Source organism: Stegodyphus dumicola, chromosome 3 (genome assembly GCF_044657685.1).
Source record: "Stegodyphus dumicola isolate Sdum_Otavi_A_Nest chromosome 3, ASM4465768v1".
Taxonomy (NCBI): Eukaryota; Metazoa; Arthropoda; class Arachnida; order Araneae; family Eresidae; genus Stegodyphus; species Stegodyphus dumicola.
In genome coordinates this window covers 207882188-207904338 of record NC_140770.1, presented here as the reverse complement: position 1 = coordinate 207904338, position 22151 = coordinate 207882188, and the positions used below count along the sequence as shown (strand labels likewise).

The following is a 22151-nucleotide window of genomic DNA, read 5'->3' as shown; positions in this document are numbered from 1 at the left end:
AAATTATTAATCAGTATGACTAAATTTCACTTATTTCATAGAAAACAAATAAAATGTGTTTTAATTTAATAGAATAGAACATATAAGTGTAATTTAGAAGACAAAATTTAATTTTCAATCATAATGAATATAAATCTACAACTATAGCTTCAAAATCAGGAAAGATAAAATTTTACTTGTTATTATTATTACTTAGTAATAAAAGAGGCAAGACATTTCAGCAGTTTAATATACTGCAACAACAGAGATATTAGGGGAGATTCAAAAATAAGGTTTTAATATTCAAAAGAATGTATAATTTAACTTAAGTGATACTGGTTTATATGTAAAACATCTTCCACTGTAACACAATATCATATATGACATGAATATGTTCTATTTAAAGATAAATATATGATCTACATATCATACCTTCATGAAATACTAAAGTGTAAGTACCAAACAACACAGCAAAACAGCAAACAGAGTTAGAAAATAATATATGATAGACGTTACAGAGAATTATAAGAAGTTAACATGACTTGAGAAAGTTTAGGGGGGAAAAGTAAACTTTTCAGTATTTAAACAGTTTGGGAAAATTAATAGTCAATAGCAAGATTTGATCCCAGACTTGATGATCACAAGTCTAATGTGTTGACCACTAAGTCAGATAGTACACAGATATTACATGTATTTATTTATTTATTATTATAACTTTTTAAACAAACATGCAACACTAAAGATAAAAGTGAAGAGAAAAGAGTTTAAGATTAATAGGCTCCTAGATCACATAGTTATCAAATCAGAATGTAGCGATGTACTGCTAAACACGAAGAAATATCCATTGCTGAATTTAATCTACATGAATTAATATGAAAATAATGTTGAATAGACTGATAATAATACAAGATGATTGAATGTGAAGAATTGATTAGGCAGCACTTCTGGAGTTGATTTTAAGCAATTCTATGGAACTGTAGTGGGAGCTGCAATAATGGCATCCATCACTGCTGAAATGTGGGCTGAAGTTTAATGCCCATGGCATTGCCTTTCTGGATGGCAGGAAGATGCCATACTCCCGGCCAATCAGTGATCTTGGTCTTTTAATAGAGCTAAGAAGGATATAATTTTAATAGAGCTGAAGCATCATCGGCAGGGATAATTTGGAGTGCACAATTATCAATCCGATCAATTTTGGAGAGTAAATTTTAACGTCTTTTCATTGAGATGTATGCATTTAATGTTAAGATCCAACTTAATCACATCACTATGGATGTACCACGATAAATTAACCCTTTGATGTGTGCAATATTATTTTTATAATTTTTTAACTAAAAAACTCTAGAAATCGAATATCATGATCCTAGAGATAATATATGAATTTTAAAAAATAATCTACTTTTGCCCATTGATCTGTGGGAGGTAGTCACACTGTCAAACCAGGGCATGAAACTTACCGAGGTAGTAGCCTCCTCCCCCCTCCCCCCCAAAAAACTTTTCCTGTGCACATTTCTAATAAATGAAGAAATTTGAGAATTTTTAAAAAAATGTTTAAGATATGCATTATATGTAAATTTTACAGAGTAAATTGTCAGAAAAAATGAAAAAATAAACATCCATGTAATTTTTCTATAGCAGTGAAAACATAAGAACGTACATAACATGGACGTTTGGATAAATGGATTTAAAAAAACTCAATTAAGTAACAATAAAAAACCTCAGAGGCTTTTTTTTTTCCTTAATGTCAAAGAAAAAAAGTTTCTCCCCCCTCCAAAACTGTGTTTTGTCTTTCTGGTACATGCACAGACCAAAATCGCAAATTTCGCATGCCTATCTTGTTCCATGAGGTTTCTACCTTGTTCTACAAAATGTACACTGCCGGGATTTGCATTTTATTGGCATATGTCTAGTCTCTTTTCATCTGGCACATGAAGTTTGTGGTTTTTCATGTTAATGGGAGGGGGCTTGGTTTTTTTTTTCTTTCATATTTATTTTATTCGTATTCCATCTGAAAATACTTATAAAATATTTTTAATTTAATTAAAACTTACAATTTATATTTTTTTATTTAAACTAGACAAAATAATTTATAAAATCACAATACTAGAATAGGAAGCAAGCTCAGAGAAAAATCTCTCAAAAAGTTCCAAATTTCCATTCAATTATTCTGCTCTTCTGGCATGTTTATTCACAAAATTTATAAACTATTAACATACAAAAATACTAATTCATTATCTGAACACCATGGAATATATCAAAATGTGTAATTATTCTTTGTTTTGACACTGTGGATGACAACAATTTCTAAAGTAATTTATAATGGAATCCTAAGTTTTAAAACTTTCACTTTTGAAAACACGCAAGATGTTAATTCAGAAGTCAAACAACAAAAATCAGCGTTAATTTACAAAATTAACGCTGATTTTTGTTGTTTGACTTCTGAATTAGTATTTATTCGGCGTGTTATTGTGTCTTAATTACGCAAGATGTTATTTTTATACAGTACAAAGTCCGTAATCCAGACTCGTCGGGACTTCGATTCCAGATTAGGGGTTTTCCGGATTATAGATTATCAATTTAAATCTGAAGGGTATCAAAATTTACAAGAAAAAAAGCTTAATATTTATTTGTTTACTTTAGTAAACATTTCTATAATTGTAAGTTGTTCAAGTTGCTTCATTTTTCGTGCTAATACTTTCTCTTTAATTCTTTAAACAGACATAATTTCTTGTTCAGTTACAAAGTTCCACTGTTCAAGTCCTGTAATTGCTATGTCAAGAATACCAACTAACTTGTTAATCAAAATTTTTTTGTTTTCAATAACGCTTTCAGTTATTTTCTTCACCATCGGAAATGCGCATGGGTAAATGCTTTACTGGCTTTACGTGCATGCGTTGCAAACATGCACGCACATAAGTTTGTGACTTTGAGGTTTGTATTACAGATCATTCTGGATAATGGACGTCCAGATTACGGACTTTGTACTGTATATTTTTAAAATTGTGAATTTTGAGATTTCAATATTAAAAAGCCATAGGATGTTATAAGCTTTATTACTGTGATTTAGTTTTATGATTCTGTGAACTATTTTGATGTTAATTTTAATATAATATGAGGTGAAACTATTTTAAAGCATGAGTTCTCTCCTTAGTTATTATTCCTAATATCAGCATCTTTATTAATATGATTCAGAAAGGTGAAGAGGAAAAAAAATGGTTGGGGGGGGGGGGAAGAAGAGGGACGAAGAGGAAAAAAATGTGTGTGGCATGGACATGTAGCAGCAGATGCTGGCATTCCAAAAATAATAAAGACCCACTTTCTTATTTAATAAAAAAAAAGTTTTCAAAAAAAGAACTTAAATAATACATTTGTTTTTAATTAATAATATTTCAAATGTTTTGGCTCTGCTCCAACCCCCATTCTGAACTGTTAAAAAAATAATTGAAACTTTGATACTTGTTGAGAATACAAAAAATATTAACCATAAAAAATTATTCTGTTTAAAAATATGCATATATATGAAAGAAAATGAAAATAAATTGAGATTTGATTTTAAGCCACTACAACTGATAAATGTTTAAATTTCCAATGTTTTAAAAAATGAGAGTAATCAAAACCAATCGGAGAGATCATTCAGCACTCAAAATATGTTAGTTCTCTCTGTATCCTCAATAAGTTAACATCAACACTGAGCAGTCAAAAAAATTTGGTTCTCTCTGTGTCCTTTTTTCTATAACAAAACTGAAAATCCTCTTGCATTGTGCATTACTATGAAGAATAGTCATGATGGCCAACATTATTCTAGACAGTTTACTATACTTTAAAATTCCCCACTGGGTGTCAATCCAAGCTGATTTTATAACTTTATCCAAGTTTTCTAATTGTAAACTGCAAAATTGTGACTCTAATTTATCAGCAGCAATATCAATATTATTATCTTTCACAACTAAATGAAATAAAACTGTAAATCTATTAAAACTATATATCTTATATCACAAAAAGGTGCATTTACTGGAGAAGAAATATCTGCAACTTTAACATTTAAAATCATTTCATTGTTGATTGGAAATTTATCAGCAGAAGTAACTTCTAATATGAAAATGAAACTTATTTTCGTCTCCCTCTGAAAGTTCTACTATTTTTTTAGTTGAAGTCCCTATTACCAAATCTTCATCTTTCTTCTGATTTTCTATTTCAGCATAAATAACATCATATATAGAAGTAAAACCAAAGATTTGTTTATGATAAAATGTCTTTAAACAGATCATATTTGTATATTATTCATTGTAAAACATGACTTAATAGAAATTTTGCTTTGTAGAACTGTGTTTTGAACATCAAATGATGGCAAAATGAATAGTACAAAAAAGTAAAAAGCAAACGTTAAGGTCCGAAGACAAAAACATAAATATTGATTCTTCACAGGATAAACTTACAGTAATTAGAAAATGTTTCCCTTGTTTAGCAATTTTTTATTTTGAGAGAAATTAGAAAAATTTGTATCAGCTTTAAGCTTATATTTTGTAATGTTATTCTAAGAACTTACTTTTCTTAAACCTATTTTTAACAATGGAAGTAGTAACTATATCTCCATTTACTTTCGGTATTTTATAATTTTCAATAAAGCCTTTTATCTTAACTCTAGAAGCATTTACTTCTTTAAAAAATGCAAGAAGTGGGTTCCATTGTTCAAGGATTCTATACATTTTTTCCTTCCTTTTAGAACTTCGCTCAAGATAAAAATAATTATCAACAATATGTTCATTCACACTTATTGGTAAAAAAAAGCTGCCGCTTTTTCAGCTGCTGAATTTAAGAGGTGACAGGTGTACCTTGCAATTTCCAAATGCGAATTTTCCTTCCCTCCCCTTTTTTTAAGATGCCTGCAACACCAGTCTTCAAGCCTACAATTAATTGTGCATTATTAGCACCAAATCCTAAGCAGTTATGCAGAAAAATTGCATTTTCATTTAAAGTTTTAATAATTACCTGTGCTATATTAACTCTTTCGCATCGAGAGACAACCAAATCTGTTTTCAACAAACATCGAAAATGCCCACGTTTACGAATTTGTCTTGGAACAGTTTTCCTTTCCCCCTTCTGCGGTTTTATCCATTCATCCATTGTGTGCAGTTTCACCTTAGGGCCGGATTGCACCTGCGAACATCAATAGCTTTCCATATTTCTCCTTTATTTGCTTCAAAAGAATGATTGACATGTCTTTTAACAACTCGCGATACCAATGAGCCATACACTAACGTGGAGGGGAAAGAACTAGGTAGAAAACAAACGAGGCGTTGGGGCGGTTTGCCGTTGTCTGAATGAACGGGCACTACGGGCGACTTTGATGCGAAAGAGTTAAAGCCTGTTGAATGTCCTAAAACGGACACAGAAAGTAGCCTATACTCAATTTCTGAAGATGCTGGATTAAAAAAAGAAAGAGCAATTGGTTAGTTTTGAATCAGTATTATTGCTTCCATCTGTAAAAAGGCAGAATGCAACTGTTTTGATGCAATCAATTATTGAGGATTTTTTTTTCATACCTTCCTTGCACTTGAGCATTTCTTAGCAATTTCACTAACAAGGAACATTTTTCTAAATAAAGTTGCAGCATGATCTGGTGCATTCTGCGCAAGGTTGTGCTCCAGTAAAAAGGGCATAGAACAGACATTCTGCATTAATAACGTTTTGGTCCTCTGTTTCCAAAGAAAAATTTCATTCTCTATTTTTTTTTTTTTTTTTTTTTTTTTTTCCCCCCCAAACAGAATTCGTGTTGTCCTTATGTTTTTGTGTATGGACATGTTTGAGAACATAGACTCTTCAACCATGAGAAATAAAAAAAATTGCTACACAATGCAAAGGTATTACATTTCCTTCAGGAAATAACAGAAGGAAAGTAATCTGGGTACAATTTTGAAACATGCATGAGTATTTTACCTTTTAATCAGACATTACTAAAACAAAAGATCATAACTTCTTAAACTATTTCTTATAAGCACAAGCACTCACATTCCTCATTAACAAGATTTGAATGAAATAACTGTGGAGCAATTCATAATGACAGCAATGAAGCTGTACACTCCGACGTTAATTTCTCCCTCACCCCCGCTAACTGTAATTGGTCTTGATCCAAAAAGGAGAAACATTCTCTCTTTGTATGACTCATTTATCGCATTATGCAATGGACAGTAAACAACGCTTGTAATCATCGCTAGATATTTTTTCTTCTAATATGTTATTTTGTGTTTACTAATATAATGATCGTATTCCTTACATCGGCAGCTTGGATTACACATTATTAAGGTAAGAACTTTAATTCTGTTTTATTTATCTGCTCGTCTCGATAAACAAAAATTAACCATGAATACCTTCAACAATAGATTACAAGACCAAGTGTATGTTTTACTTCAACTAAACACATAAAATATATCGAGATAAGCTATCAAGGATAAAAAATACAAAAAGATATTCTGCCATAAATTACCGCTGAATAATCCAAAAAAAAAAAAAAAAAAAAAAAAAAAAAAAAAAAAAAAAAAAAAAGCCAAGCCTGTCTTCAAAAGTGAAACAAAACTGCATAGTCATGTATTGCACATTTGAAAAACAGAAGCAGAAATGGCTACAAGCTGCGAAAATAAATATTCGATCATGAAACTAAACAATAACAACTATCTAGTATGGAAATACAAACTTGAAATCATCCTGAAAAAGGAAAATTTCTGAGATTTAATCGCTGATGATACACCAAAAGAAATAAACGCCGAATGGAGAAAACAATATGAACAAGCACTAGCTACCATTAGTTTACTCGTAGAAGACAACCAAATTGTACACATAAGAAATAAAACGACAGCCAAAGAAATATGGAATGACTTAAAGAAAATTAATGAAAGAAAGAATCTTTCCAGTAAACTGTACCTTCTCAGAAAGCTGTATACGTTAAAAGCAGAAAACGAATACAAACTCAAAAAGCATGTCAACAAAATGCTCGAAATCGTAGACGAACTGTGAGGAATCGGTGAAGAAATAAAGGACAGTCACATTGCAGCGCTCTTACTAAGCGGCTTACCAGAAAGCTACGAAAATCTTATTACAGCTTTAGAAGCACGCCCAGAAGAAGAACTAACGTTAGAAAACGTAAAAATGAAACTCATCGACGAATGGCTACGAAGAAAAGAAGGCATGCGAACAGAAGAAACAGATGAATTTTAACACAAAATTCAAGCATTTCAGTGAACGAAGATGCAATTATTGCAAAAAATTAAGACACTTATAAAAAGAATGCAGATTCTTAAATAACCACAAAGAAAATGATAAAAACGAAAGTAACTCATTTTTCAAGAATGAAAAGCAAACGAATAAAGAAAATTATGGAAATAAACAGAAAATGAAAGTTGCTGTAAACGAGGATAAACATGAAGATGAAAACAAAAATAAGAATTTTGAGAAGACTGAGAATTACACATTCGAAGCCACCAGAGAAAGAAAATTTCAAAATTCAAACTGGTCAGTTGACTCAGGTGCTACTTGTCATATGACCGATAACAAACTTTATCACCAAATTAGATAGAAGCAAAACTGAGCAAATAACAATTGCTAACGGTACTCAGATGAAGTCTGAAGGTATCGGAGAAGGATACTTGTACTGTACAGATGACGAAGATAACGAAATAGAAGTGAGACTCGTAGATGTTCGGTATGTTCCTGACCCAGAAGGAGGATTGATATCTGTACGAAAAATTATAAAGAAAGGATTTACAGTTGAATTTGAAGAAGATATTTGCAGAATAAAGAAGAAAAATAAAACCATAGGAATTGCTAAAGCAGAAGGAAATTTATATACCATAGTTGAATCGCAAAGAAGAAAAGCCAAAATTGCAGCTGCAGAAAGAAGTGAAAATAGTATAGATCTTTGGCATAGAAAACTAGGATACAGACATTATGAAGCAATCAAGAGACTAAAGAATGATGACATGGCAACCAGAATAAGGATTGACGGAGAAGCCAAACAGGAAAAAGAATGTGAATGCTGTATCAGAAGCAAAATGACTGAATTGCCGTATCTCAAGCTAAACAACTGTAGAGCAAAATCAGTTCTAGACTTGATACATTCAGATATTTGTGGACCAATCGCTACAACATCACTAGGAGGAAAGAAATACTTCATAACATTCATCGACGATCATTCGAGTAACACAACGATCTATCTGCTAGCTACAAAAGATGAAGCTATCTCCAAATTAAAACAATTTGTAACCATGATGAAGAACAAATTTGGAAAGAAGCCAAAAGTCTTAAGAGCAGACAATGGAGGAGAATATACAAGCAAAGAGATTGAAGACTATCTAAAGGAAGAGGGCATCGATCATCAAACCTCCTTAGCATATTCACCGCAACAGAACAGTAGAGCAGAAAGAAAAAAATCTATACTTAATGGAAATGACAAGATGCCTGCTACTCGATTCAGGACACAAAAGAAAATTTGGGGGTGAAGCCGTAATGACAGCCACCTACCTACAAAACAGGCTACCATCAAGATCAGTTGAAAAACACCGTACGAACTATGGAATAATAAGAAGCCGAAGGCCTTTTAAAGAAAATAAATTGACAGAACCATGTTCAAATGCCACAACAGAGAAAGGAATTGAAACAGAAGAAATTCCACTATTACCGAGAAGATCCCAGAGAATGACTAAAGGAATCCCACCAAACAGATTCTCATACATGGCTAAGAATGAAGAAATCAAAGTTCCTAAAGACTGGCAAGAACTGCAAACTTTTCCTACCTAAGAAAAGGAACTATGGTTAAAATCCACGAAAAAAGAAATGGAAGCACTGAAGAGAAACAAAACATGGGAACTAGTCAATCTTCCAAAAGGAAAGAAGGCAATTGGAAACAAACGGACATTTAAAACAAAATCCGACGCTTCAGGAAATGTTATCAGATATAAAGCTCGTTTAGTAGCTAAAGGATATTGCCGAAAATTCGGGCACGACTATGACGAAACATTCGCACCAGTCGTAAAATATACCACAACAAGGACTATTTTGGCAATAGCAGCTCAAAAGAAGATGCACGTAAATCACTTTGATGTAAAAACAGCTTTTCTATATGGAGATCTTTAAGAAGATATACATATGAAACAACCAGAAGGTTACATCTCCGCTTCAGAAGCAAATAAAGCCTGTAAACTAAGTAAAAGTATCTACGGACTAAAACAGGCAGCCAGAAACTGGAATCACAAGATAGCTGAAATCCTGTGCAAACAAGGATACGTTCAAGGAAAGGCTGATCCATGTTCCTTCACACTAATCGAGAACAATGCAAGAACTTACATAATCGTTTACGTTGATGACATATTAGTCACGAGCGACAAGCGTGAATCAATTCAAGAAGTTGAACGAATTCTCAAAGAATATTAAGAGTATGATCGAAAAATTCGACGGACAGTCACCAAAGAAACTAAGCTATACACCCATGACTACGAATTTTACGAAGAACCAGGATGACGTTTTTCCCGACAATCGGAGATATAGGGAAGCAGTGGGAGCACTTTTATATTTAGCAACAGTATCAAGACCTGACATAGAAAATTCTGTTGAAATACTTAGCAGAAAAGTAGAAAATCCATCAACATCAGACTGGAACGGTATCATTAAAATCATACAATATTTGAGAGCTACAATTAATTACAAATTACATCTAAAATCCAATGGTGCACCACTCATCAAAAGCTTACAGTGACGCTGATTGGGCAGGAGATACCTCTGACAGAAAATCCACATCCAGATATATATTTCAAATAGGATACAGTGCGGTATCATGGGGAAGCAAGAAACAAAATTGTGTCGCCCTATCTTCGACAGAAGCCGAATACATCGCTCTAGCCTTAACCTTGCAGGAGCTACAATGGATTAGACAACTGATGGAAGATTTAGGTTTCGCTCAACAGGAAGCTAACATCATATTTGAGGACAATATATCATGCATAAATCTTTCCAGAAAAGAAAAAGGAAGCAGTTACACCAAACACATCGATGTGAAATATCACTACGTATGTGATCTACAAAATCAAGGGATATTAACTTACAACACTGCAACAATAAAATGATGTATGCAGACATGTTCATGAAACCTTTGCCCAGACAACAGCTGTAATTTTTGTTAAAAGAAATCGGCCTTACTCTGGACGGAACAGCTCATCGAGTGGGAGATTGTGGAGCAATTCATAATGACAGCGATGAAGCTGTACACTCCGACGTTAATTTCCCCCTCACCCCGCTAACTGTAATTGGACTTGATCCAAAAAGAAGGAGAAACATTCTCTCCTTGTATGACTCACTTCTCGCATTATGCAATGGACAGTGAACAACGCTTGTAATCATCGCTAGATATTTTTTCTTCTAATTTGTAATAAATATGTTATTTTGTGTTTGCTAATATAATGATCGTGTTCCTTACATTGGCAGCTGGGATTACACTTTATTAAGGTAAGAACTTTAATTCTGTTTTATTCATCTGCTCGTCTCGATTTAGCGAAGTTGTAATAGTAAACAAAAATGAACCACGAATACCTTCAACAATAACCACCTCTATCTTTGTGCTCCTTGGCTAACATATGCCAGATGATACATACACGATGTTTTTGGACACATGTGCTCTCTCTCACAAAGCAGAAGCATGCCATAATTTTTCACTGGTGAAACGACTTTGGTTGCCTTTTATATGTAATCTAGAGAAAAACTAAGTGCTTTTCAGATGGCCAATATTACTTTTTTTTTTTTTTTTTTTGTGTGTGTGTGTGTGTGCAAATAATGAAGTGTTAAGCCAAACTGCATAAAAACCATTAGAAATTTAACCCTTTGATGGTTATGAACGAGTTCAGCTCGCAATCGAATCGTGCTTCATAATGCGCACAAACGATTTCCGTTCGGGAGCAAGATTTCGACCGAAATGGTTAGAAATTAGCACTACTCGCATAGTGAAAATTTTTCCCCAATGTGCGCTGATGAGCTGAGCTCGTTCGCCATTATTATTGTGCATTGATTATGTTACAAAGGAATCCTACTCGCAAAATTTACTTAGTTTTACTGTCTACAGATGGCAGTGCGGGTTCCATGAATTTCTTTTCATAATGAAGGGGGAAATTTTTTTTCATCTTGTTCTTTTTATGCATATTTTGGGGTGTTTGTAAAGTAGCATGGCTCAAAAGCAAAAGTTAGATAATTATGATGGTGATACAAAAAGCTTATCAAGTTTTGAGTCTGATGAAGACTTTGTTCACAGTATATCAAGCTCAGAAGACGATTCAAGTGATGAGGAAGATTTTTCGAGTGTTCAACAGTGGTGTAAAATTGATTCAAGTTCTCACACTCCTAGCCGATTCAGTTTTACTGGTTAGTTTAGTTTACAATTTAGTTTTAAAGTATATCAGACAAAAAAAGATTTTTAGGTAATTACTGTATTTAAATGCTTCATAAAGTTTTACATTAGTTGTATTTATTTAATATTTGTCTTATATTTATAATTAATTATTATTATTTATATAATTGATTTTTAAAACGCATGAGGTGAGCTATCTAAGGCATTGCCAGAGATGGGTGACATTTTCAGAAGAACAGCGGGGGAAAACAGCAGCCACTTTCGACAACTGTTTGCTCGTAATACTGCTAGAATTAAGTAAACGAAAACTGCTCATTTCCCTAACCATCAAAGGGTTAAAGAATAAGATTAAATTAGAAGATATAAGTTATAAATCGGTTTAATGAGAGAATGGTTTGAAATCAGGAGTCTCCCGCCTCATTCAGTAAAGTCGGCAACTCTGCACGACAGATTTAAATTTTTTTTTATTAGCATGAATTTTAGTTCAAAATTCTACTTCCGATCAATGACAATAATAAAAAGAATTAAAACAAAATTCTAACTCAGAAATTTTTTATGAATAGGGAAAATACTATGTGAAAAAGAGCTGCTATAGTACCCCTTCTCACTGTAGAGTACAATACCCCTTCTAACTACACGGTACATGCAAGCTATTTGATTGATGAAAATACATATATTTAAAGAATTAAAAGCTAAATTTATTTGTATTCATTTGGGAGACGATTTTATTTCTAGTACATAATACCTACATATTTTTGAATAAATACGAAATGCAGCAATAAAATGTAAGAAAAATATTTGTAAAGTGCTTACCACATGTTAATAGATTCTGTATTAATGCTTTTCATAAGATTGTCAAGCTCATTTATTTCTTGGACAGGATCAAAACCTGCTATTTTTAATAAAGCTAAAATATTTTCATCTTTTGCATCCATTATAACAAGAGAAATTCGTGATCCTTCTTGCAGTTGGGACCACACTGATGGGATCTCAGTTAGACTGCTATATAAAAGAGAAAATATTACTTTCTGTAATACAAAATATATATTAATACATTCATTCTATCTCATTATTAAATAATGACAATTGGTAGGTTGGTTGATGGGATTTCTGGTATATAACCTAAAAGGTTATGATGAGCCAGATACAGTCATATTACTTTACTTTAAAAACAGATACAACAAACTTAGATGATAAATTTAAATATAAAACCAGATAAAATCACAATACATATAGCACTAAAAATAAATTAAGCTCTTTAAAAACCATTCAAATTAAATAATAAAAACTAGTTTCTCTCAACTGAAACAGATTTGACCTTTTTTCTAATTAAATGGTCAAGAGACAAGTTGGAGCTATTAAAATATTTTATTTTAAGCAAAGACACACATACATATTCTGTTAAACTGTGATGCATCAAAAAAGGGGCAATACACTTTGAGCAAATGGGTTCACTATCAGCATTTAGAGGACAGCATAACAGGAGAATGGCCTATTCTAAGTTGAGTCAAAAAGGACTTCCTCCCTTCAGCTTCTACTAACTTCCCAGTCTTCTACTCTAAATTTTACACTTCTCAATTTGTTGTGAAACTGAATGTTCCAAAGTCATGGTCATTTATTGATGATATTCTGCTTGATAACAATGCTGATATCTTTAAAAGGAAGGAGCTCATTATGCAGCTCAACACTGACAACACTTTGCCAGCTTACTGCCTTTTACTCTCACATGTCCAGGAACCCAAAAGTTCAGTATCTGGTAACTTCATTTCCTCAAGTTAAGCTTATCACATCAATAATTACTGGATTCTGCATGTCAGAAAAAGTCTCTAAAGCTTTTAATGCACTAAATGAGCCATTATAAATTATATATTTCCTATGGCATAGTTTAGAAATGAAAGAAAGACATATAGCAGATAATTATTAGGTTAAAACTGAGCAAATATGCAAACAGATGCCTTCCAATCACTGCCAATCACATTAAGATTAAATGATTAATTCAATTTGAACTGTCTGTTAATATAAGAATATATCTACCATATTTTTCCCTATGTTCAAGAAAGAACTGCCAGTACTGTATTTCTGCTTGTTACCGAGATGGAATTTTAAAATATTTTACTGCTCTTTACTGTACACATCAGTCATGCCATGTTCTTGAATAAATTAGTGAACCCTTATACAGAAAGAAGACAGAGAAAAAACAGCAGCTTGCACATGTCATCAAGCAAAAGCACCTTACATGGATGATCAAGCTGTGATAATATATTAACTATAAATTCTTTAAAAAAGGTTGTGAAATTCAGAATTTTTTTATAATTGTTAAGAAATACATTCCACTGCTAGACTTATCCCCCCCTGCTTACCTTTAACACTATGCAGGTAGTTTAGCTTCTCTGGTCCTTTTTTCTATTCTGTTTTCATTTTTCCATTTAATTTACAAAACTTGTAATTAATTGTGCTAGCAATCTGGTAAATGATGAACTGCAAAATAGTTTGTCTTGCTTTCAGAAGTATGTGCCATTTTCTTGTTATAGCCTTAATGCATTTTTACTGTTCAAATATATTGCTTTTCGTGACATTTTACTACTACTTTAGAAAATAAATTTAAAAATTCATCAGTAAGAGGAGATGAAAAAATATAAACTAATAACACTGAGCGAATGTGGCTAATGGACTTAAAGATGCAATGCAAATCTTTCATAAATTATTGTGAAAGCAATGAGAATTTTCTAATCAATAATTCTAACAACAAAATTAGTTCAAATGATCTGGAATTGAATGAGAAGATATTCTATATTTTCTACTTTGCTTTTGTCTTTTTACAGCCAGTCCAAGAGTTCATTTTATTGTTAACATGAGCGCCAGAGAATTTCAATTTTTTCTTAAGCATTTACTGTTTATTCCCTGGTTTGTGTCATCATTTTGCAAACAGATATATATTAAACAAAATATTTAAAATAATTTTGTTCAAAGACATTTTAATAGGAAATAGAAATTAAAATGAATGGGAAAAAAAGATTCACAGAGAAGCAAGATAGTATTGCCTGTAATTAATATCAGATTTTGTTTTAAATTTTACAGAAGTATTACAAAAGAAGCATGCAGCTTCAATAATTAGTAAATAGAACACAGTGAGAGAGAGTGATGAAACCCAAATGGACACCTGCATTGTATATAGGAAGCTTTTTCTTAGCATTACACATGGTGAACTATGACTTTTATTTTTGAACAAATATTTTATACTTCTAAATTTCTTATACTAGGCCAATTGATAATAATTTGGACTAATATGAATAAAATGATAAAGCGTACTTTTATTATTACAATACATACATAAATATTACAGCTAATCTCCACCCAATTAGATGCACTGTTCCCATTTTCAAATATGGTTTTTAGATGTGTGCAGTAAGCCATTTTTTAGCAAATCCACTCATGGATAGTTTGCTTTAGTTCCTATTGCTGGTAAATAATCAACCCCACAGGTTCTCCTTAGTCTTTCAAAAAGTGCACAGCTCAAAGCAACAATTCCCGGTGCATTACCACACACTGTTGATTCTGCAGGTCAATGCACTTCTGGAGCATCATCTGACACAAATTTATATAATTTCAAATCTTCTATGCCTTACTACTAATCCACCACTGCTCATTCTTTTCATTTCCTAATTCAGTTAAATACAAAGCTTTGAGCAGGAGCCTGCTCGCCATGTATATTATGAATTAGTACTCCTGACTGTATCTCTTTCCAAAGACATTAAACATTTCTTGACCATGTGCATCACCAGTAACTGCACCATGTACACAGATTTGTCTACGATCTCTTATACTGCAATTCACATTCTGACTCACTTGTGCTGTTGCACTGAGACTAGCTGACACATTTTACAACAAACTGTTGAACTGCCATTACCTACAACAAACATCACCACATTGTTCAACTATTTGTTACAATAATATGAACAGCAATATGAATCAAAATCAGTATTAAACATATATACTACTTTCAGTCACAGACAGGTTATCAATATTGAAAATTTTCATTGGACTAGGATAATGGATTTCATTTGACTGATTTCTAAAATCTAAATCACCTTCCCTACTGTAGACATGGCTATTTTGTTGAGTCACAAGAAACCCGACTTCTTACACTATCATATAGGATGCTCGAAGAGGGAATTTCACATTTTCCACACAAAACTCTTCAAGTTTCTTCGTAGTATCTGTCATAGTGCCAGCCCTCCCTTTTTTTACAAATAAATAAAACTGCAAATATCTTTTGCAATAACCTGCATCATACTATTATGCGAAAGCTAATCAATATTTTACCTTTAGCCAGGTGCAAGAAATAAACCGTTAAATATTGTTTTAAGTGCTATTATTGATACTGCAACTATTTTTCATCATTTCTCCTAGAATTTCTTATAATTGCCTCTTAACTAATTATTTTATCATGATTCCAATATGCTTGAATCATAAAAATTAGTTGTCTACAATGGAGACTAAAGCTGTACAGTTTAAAAAAAAAAGAAAAGAAAAGAAAGAAATTTTGTCAACTAACACAACTTGTGTCAAAAATTATAAATGAAGTTACATTTTTAAGATACCATTCAATGGCAGAGAAAAGTTAAACTGCTGCAACAAAAAGAGCAAAGGAAAGTTTGAATCATCAAGACTGGGTTTTTTATATCTTTGAGTTAATTTGGTTGGTGCTAAGACGTAATAACGAAGATATCTCAAATTCAAAATGTAAGATCAATTGTTTGTAATTTTTTCTGCTGCATTTTGATTCTTTAACCAAGAGTGATGCAGTGTGTCACTGCCAAATTGCAAAAGAATCTCTGCTGTGATATTCACACCAGTCTAAGAGAAAAGTACCATTTATAATTTCAGTGGGGGGGTAAAAAATTTTTTTCACTTTTTTCCTAAACTATTTAACATAGCCATGAAAAATGTAAAATTTAGGTGAAAATGACAATATTCCAATTTAATACAAAGTACTTAAGTGAACTTTTACAAGTGAACTAATTATAAACTGAAACAAAATTAGACATTTTCGTGACAAATTTCAGAAAAAGGAAGAAACAGATTTCCCTTAAAATTTTTTAATATTTTATAAAACAAGTATTACCTTTTTGATTCAAGCTCAGAGTTAAGCATATTAAGGCATGACATAGCATCATTTTCTCCAATTAATATAGAATATAACGTAATATCTAGAAGAAAAAGAATATCATCATGTTTTACAAAATCAACTAATTAACATATTTAAGAAACATATCCCTGGCATTCAACATTTAAATAACCACACAATTATATGTCAAATTTCTGATTTGTGAATTTCATATAAATGCATATTTCCTTGAAACCTTGATTTTATATCAGGGTTCGTAGCCACATTTTAGTTAAAAAAATAAGCACTTATAAGCACTTTTCAAGCACATTTTAAGGAAAAAAAATAAGCACCTCTCTAATAATTGCATTATACACAACTGCATAACCTTAAAAGAAAAATTAGACTTGTAATTTAAAATATGAGAAATTCAGTATTTATTAAGAAAGGATGAGCATTACTCAACTATGGAAAACAATTACATTCTTTTTTTTCTTAATTTTAAAAAAAAAACAGTTCAATTTACAGAACTAGTTTACAATGAGAGGGAAAAAACCTATGTAGAACTAAATTATATTACAAGATTTAATGATGAAATTTCAGTTCAAAATAAAGAAAATAAATAATAATAAGCCATATTTAGTATATTCACTTGGTACCTAAATAAAAACAATTTATTTTCCCACTCATATTAATATTTAAATAATTTAATCAAAATTCTGAACATTTTCTAAATTTTCATTGTATAACAGTTTTCCCTTAACAGATATTGCAAGCAAAGTAATTTAAGTAAAAATAAGTAAAAAAAGGAACTTTTCTGAAATCAGAAGATGGGAAATTGCTTCATGCAGTCATCCTTTAACAGTAAAAGCTTAACTAACTGGCATACTTGGAAACTGCCAAATATCTGAAAATTCTGGATAGAGCATAACTGGTAAAAGAGGAAGGGGGTAGCCGTTCTTTAGAATTTTCAGCTAAATAATGCTTTTGACATTTTGATATGTGCATCATATAAAAAATAGCCCAATGGAACTGAAAAATAATCTGCTTAGCAAGCACAGTAAAACTCTTTTATCTCTGTGAAATATTGCATAAGTTATTGCGCGATACGTTCGCCTTAATTCTTCTGCATGTGATATTACACAATCGGAATCAGCAGCTGCCAGTATTTAGAGAATAAATAACTAAATAAAGGAAAAACACCTCTTTGCTTCGTCCAGTTTTCACCGTCATGCGCCCGTGCGGAGTATTTATCATTGAGCAGGACACTTCGCGATACTTTTATTGATTAATAGAGATTTAACAATCTGGAGTGTTTTTCATTCTAATTTTAAACAGACTGCATTAAATTTCTGAAATACAATCGTTCTTCGCTTGGGTTAGTAGACCGCAAAACTTTTAGTCCTATTCAATCCAGGTTGGAAAGTGACAAAAAAAAAAAAAAAAAAAGAGTCCATTGCTTGCTTTGCTGCAAACTGTAACGGTTGCAATATTCGGGATTTTGCAGAGAAGGGGAGTACTGTATAATGCATTGGTAAAGGAAAAAACAAAGAAATTATTTTGACTATTCGATTACTTTCACTTTAATTATGCCATTCCGAATATAATTCCTTAGAAAACTAATCTGTGTTAAAACACACTTACCCATTTTTGAAGTTTATCTATACTTTAGCAGTTACTGCAAATATATTATTATAAATATTCATACATATGCTCATAATATAAGCATACCGATCATAATAAATGCAAATATGAACTGAGCACATGGAACGAGAATGTAAATTATTAAAATCTTGATAGAAATTCAAATGTGTGTAACATTGGATCGGAGCAAGATAATACGGAACGTACTGGAATTTTCTACCGCTTTCGAAATTCTTTGACCAATAGAACGACCATTTGTCTGAACTCACGTGCACCAAAGGTTATGTTAATGTAGAGAAAGGGGCAAAAAGCTATTTTTGGAAGTATGATTCACCATCTGATGTTCCATATAAGGAAGAAAATGTGTTTATTTAGTTTCAGCTTTTGATACAGGAAAAAAAAATGTGCGTTCGGGGAAAAAAAAGAAAAAAATTTAAAGGAAGGGGGAAAAACACTAAAACCAAAAAGAAGCACTAAAACCAAAAAAATCAGTGCTTTAGAGAAAAAGTAAGCACCTATAAGAGCTTTTATATTTTATTTTCAAATATAAGGACTTACAAGCACTTGTCAGAATCGCTACGAACCCTGTATATATATGTATGAGACCAATACTGTGAGAACTTTATCAGTAAATCCATAAATATAAGTTTAGTAAATAAAAATATATTACATTTACACTCAGGGCAAGGCTAACCTAAAAGTATTGTGCAAGATAAGTGGTGAACATTAGCCAAATATTTCTGTAAATTTAATTTAGCAAAGATGTTTCAATCACTATAAATCATTCAAAAAACTTGTTAACAGACAAAATAAAAGCACAAATTAATCCTTAAATTTAACATTTGTTCAGTTTTATATAATTTATTTCACAACTCTTATTTAGGTATTATTATTTAGATGTTGGAATAAGCTTATTTTACTCCCTGAATTTATTTTACGTCAACCGCTTCATTTGACAGCCAATTTATGGAAAGTCTGCGGATTTTTCAATTAAAATTTGAATCCAAATTTTGGAACATATACAAATAAACTTTCTACCAAAAATTAAATTTTTAATTACTTCGAACATGAAGTAAAATACAAAAAGTCAAGTTTCTAGGATGACGTAGCATATATTTACCTTCCATTTGCATACACTTGCGGAAAACAGACAGGTGATAATAAAACAGTATGGAGAATGAATTGGAAGTTTTAACTGAAGTAAATAAAACAGAAATAAATATCCAGATGTGGTACAATGATTTTTAAAACAATGCAAAGTACACAGAAATGCACTGTGAGGAGAATAAAGGACTCTTTTGGCCTTCAATTCTCAGGTTAGTGTTGCCCAAATTAAAGTAATATCAAAATGCCTGTTTCCTCTGCATTTTCAAAGCCTCTGAAGACAATTCTGTAAAATACTACTGTAACTGTTTTATATATAACAAATTTTTAGTTTGCAGTATTTTATTATTGATATATTTTCACTGCAAACTTTGACCCCAAACTATTTAAAAAAACTATATAATAATAATAAAAAAAAAATCTTGCAAATTAAACTTTAATCAATTCTGCATCAGCCAAAATAAGGCAAGTTTGAAGACTGATAAATATAAAATCTTTTAAATAATTAGCATCTTTTACCATTCTGTATCTTCTATTAAAATTCTCTTTTATCATCTTAAACTTCAAAATAGAATTAATTGCTTACAAATTCAGTTATACATCTTTTAAGAATTTACAGAATACTTTTTTGGGGAAAAAATCAATCAATTGTTTAAAAGCAACTGACATATTTCATCCCAAAAATTAAATATAAGAATTTACGTTTTCCTAACTTATAAATAAGCATTCTTTATGTGTTATATCTAAAAATTAACAGTGAATTAGAAATTTACCTGTTATTCTTTTAAGAATTAATTTTAATAGAACACTATAATTAATAATATTCCAATTTCTATACACTATAATATTCCAATTTCCTAAAAATAATTTTTAAGTTTTTTAAACTTCCAAATAAGACTTCTCTATTATTTGGACTATGAGACTATACTTTAAAAAATAAAGGAATTAACATCTCACACCAAAAATTAAATGTTGTGATTAGCGGGGTTTAATATTTTATCAAAGACCTTCATCATAGATCTTCTTACCATCTTCATTCAGCAATGAAATTTCACATATTTCTTTAGACTGCTTAAATATATGAGCTTTAAGAAATTTCCCTTCAGTATGCAGTTTGAAGGAAGCAATTTCATCTTCACTCCAATCAGTTTTTTCATTCTTTTTACCGTCAACGAGCTTGCAGCACACTGCCTAGATTTAAAAATAATAATAAACATAGTTATTTAAGATAAATGTTTCAAAATTCGATATAACTTCAGATTTATGCATTATGTGCAATAAATTTATGTGTATGAACATCAGCTCAAATTAATACCATATATACATATATATCCATGATTTTTTAAAAGAAACATCTTGTACGTCAAATGGCATCACATGAAGCCTGACCATGTTCAAAATGTTACATGAGAAAAACAAATATTCTAAACATGATCATTTGAGATACAACTAATTATATTAATGACAACTAATTTCATTAATGAAACTTTAATAAATTCCTCTTTTAAAATAAAAATTAAATCATAAAAATGAAAAAGTGTCCGATTTTTCGATCAAATTCAAAATGTCTATTTCATAGCATACTGTTGTCAACACAACACTATCTCTGATACAACATTTGATTTAATACTTAACCTAATATTATAAATTTTATTTTTCAAATCATTTTCTAAAAATTAGGTATCTTTAAAAAGGGTTCTTTCCCCCCAGTTCTCAATATGTATAAACATGTACCTCCTGCATAAAATACTTTAAATACATTCACAGTTAATATTCTATAAAATACTGAAATTTTACAGAAATTATAAAATAAAAAACAGAATACTGCAAAATTAAATACCTGTGCAGGGTACTGGATGATAGTTTGTGGTAAAGTAAACAAATTAGTTTTTGGCACGGTAGCAGTATTACCATAATCAAAAAAATGAACTACTGATTGACCATTCTTTTTAACCTAAAATAACAAAAATATACATGAGAAAAGACATATTGAGCAAATCTAACATATACACAATCTAAAACTCTAATCGTAAGAAATAAGATGTGAAATAAACAATCTTTAAAATTTTATTTTTAAACAAATTACTCAACATGGTTAGTTAATTAGTTAGTTAATAATGTAATATAAAAAAAAATCATAACTGATTAAAATGCAGTCTATTGAATCTGACATCAACAAGAACTAAGAGTTTGATCAAACTTATGAACATAAAAAAGTGCCTTTTCTATATGCAGAAATATAAATTAATTAAATATTTCTGCATATATTCTATATGCAGAAATATAAATATACAACTTTTTATTTTAACTAATTCTAGAAATTTACTGACAGCTTAAAAACAGAACTAACGGATGAGAAATAAGAATATTTAATACTACAAAAATATATATTTATTCTTAACTGCCCATACTTCCAAATATGTTTTTAGTGAAACTGATAATATGAAGCTTAGCCTAAACTCTTACCCCCCCCATCTCATTATGTTAAGGATATTAAGCCAATAATCATTTATAAGGCTTACTCATACTCTCATTCTACTATGGCCTGCGTTAAATGAAGGAAGCTCCACTGTGTTTTTCTGGCAACTGTGGCGAGCATATTTGGCATGAATTTGTTTCTTGGTTGACGCCACGCGAGAAACAAAGACCAGAAAGGAAGCTCCGTGAAATGGTATCGTTAAAAGACAGAAGAGATATTGACAGTATGTTGATGCAGAATTGTTAATTTTTTGAGGTAATGAAAGTTATTTTAGTATCGATAATCTGGTTTTTAATTTCACTGAAGGACTTAGTTCTTAAATATCAGAAAATAAAACTCATAAGATTTCATAGCATATTAAAATTGAGCTTTCGTGAAAGTATATCGTGAAACTTGTGTTACCCAAGTAATGGAATTATTTAAATCCTTTGACTTGTTTAGGTCGTTTAATATCA

General features: G+C 31.1%; 1 protein-coding gene across 4 annotated transcripts in view; it reads right to left on the bottom strand.

Annotated features, from left to right (window-relative positions):
* The window catches only part of LOC118205810 (uncharacterized), a 145103-nt gene that overhangs the window by 34211 nt on the left and 88741 nt on the right, over positions 1-22151 (bottom strand). For 3 of the 4 annotated variants that reach the window (XM_035378118.2, XM_035378097.2, XM_035378120.2), the window contains 4 exons: positions 21058-21171; positions 20246-20408; positions 16488-16572; positions 12176-12364 (listed from right to left, as the gene is read on the bottom strand). In XM_035378118.2, the coding sequence (XP_035234009.1) occupies positions 12176-12364; positions 16488-16572; positions 20246-20408; positions 21058-21171 (551 nt within the window). The remainder of the gene's footprint in view (positions 1-12175; positions 12365-16487; positions 16573-20245; positions 20409-21057; positions 21172-22151) is intronic. The other variant, XM_035378104.2, reaches the window with a different exon arrangement.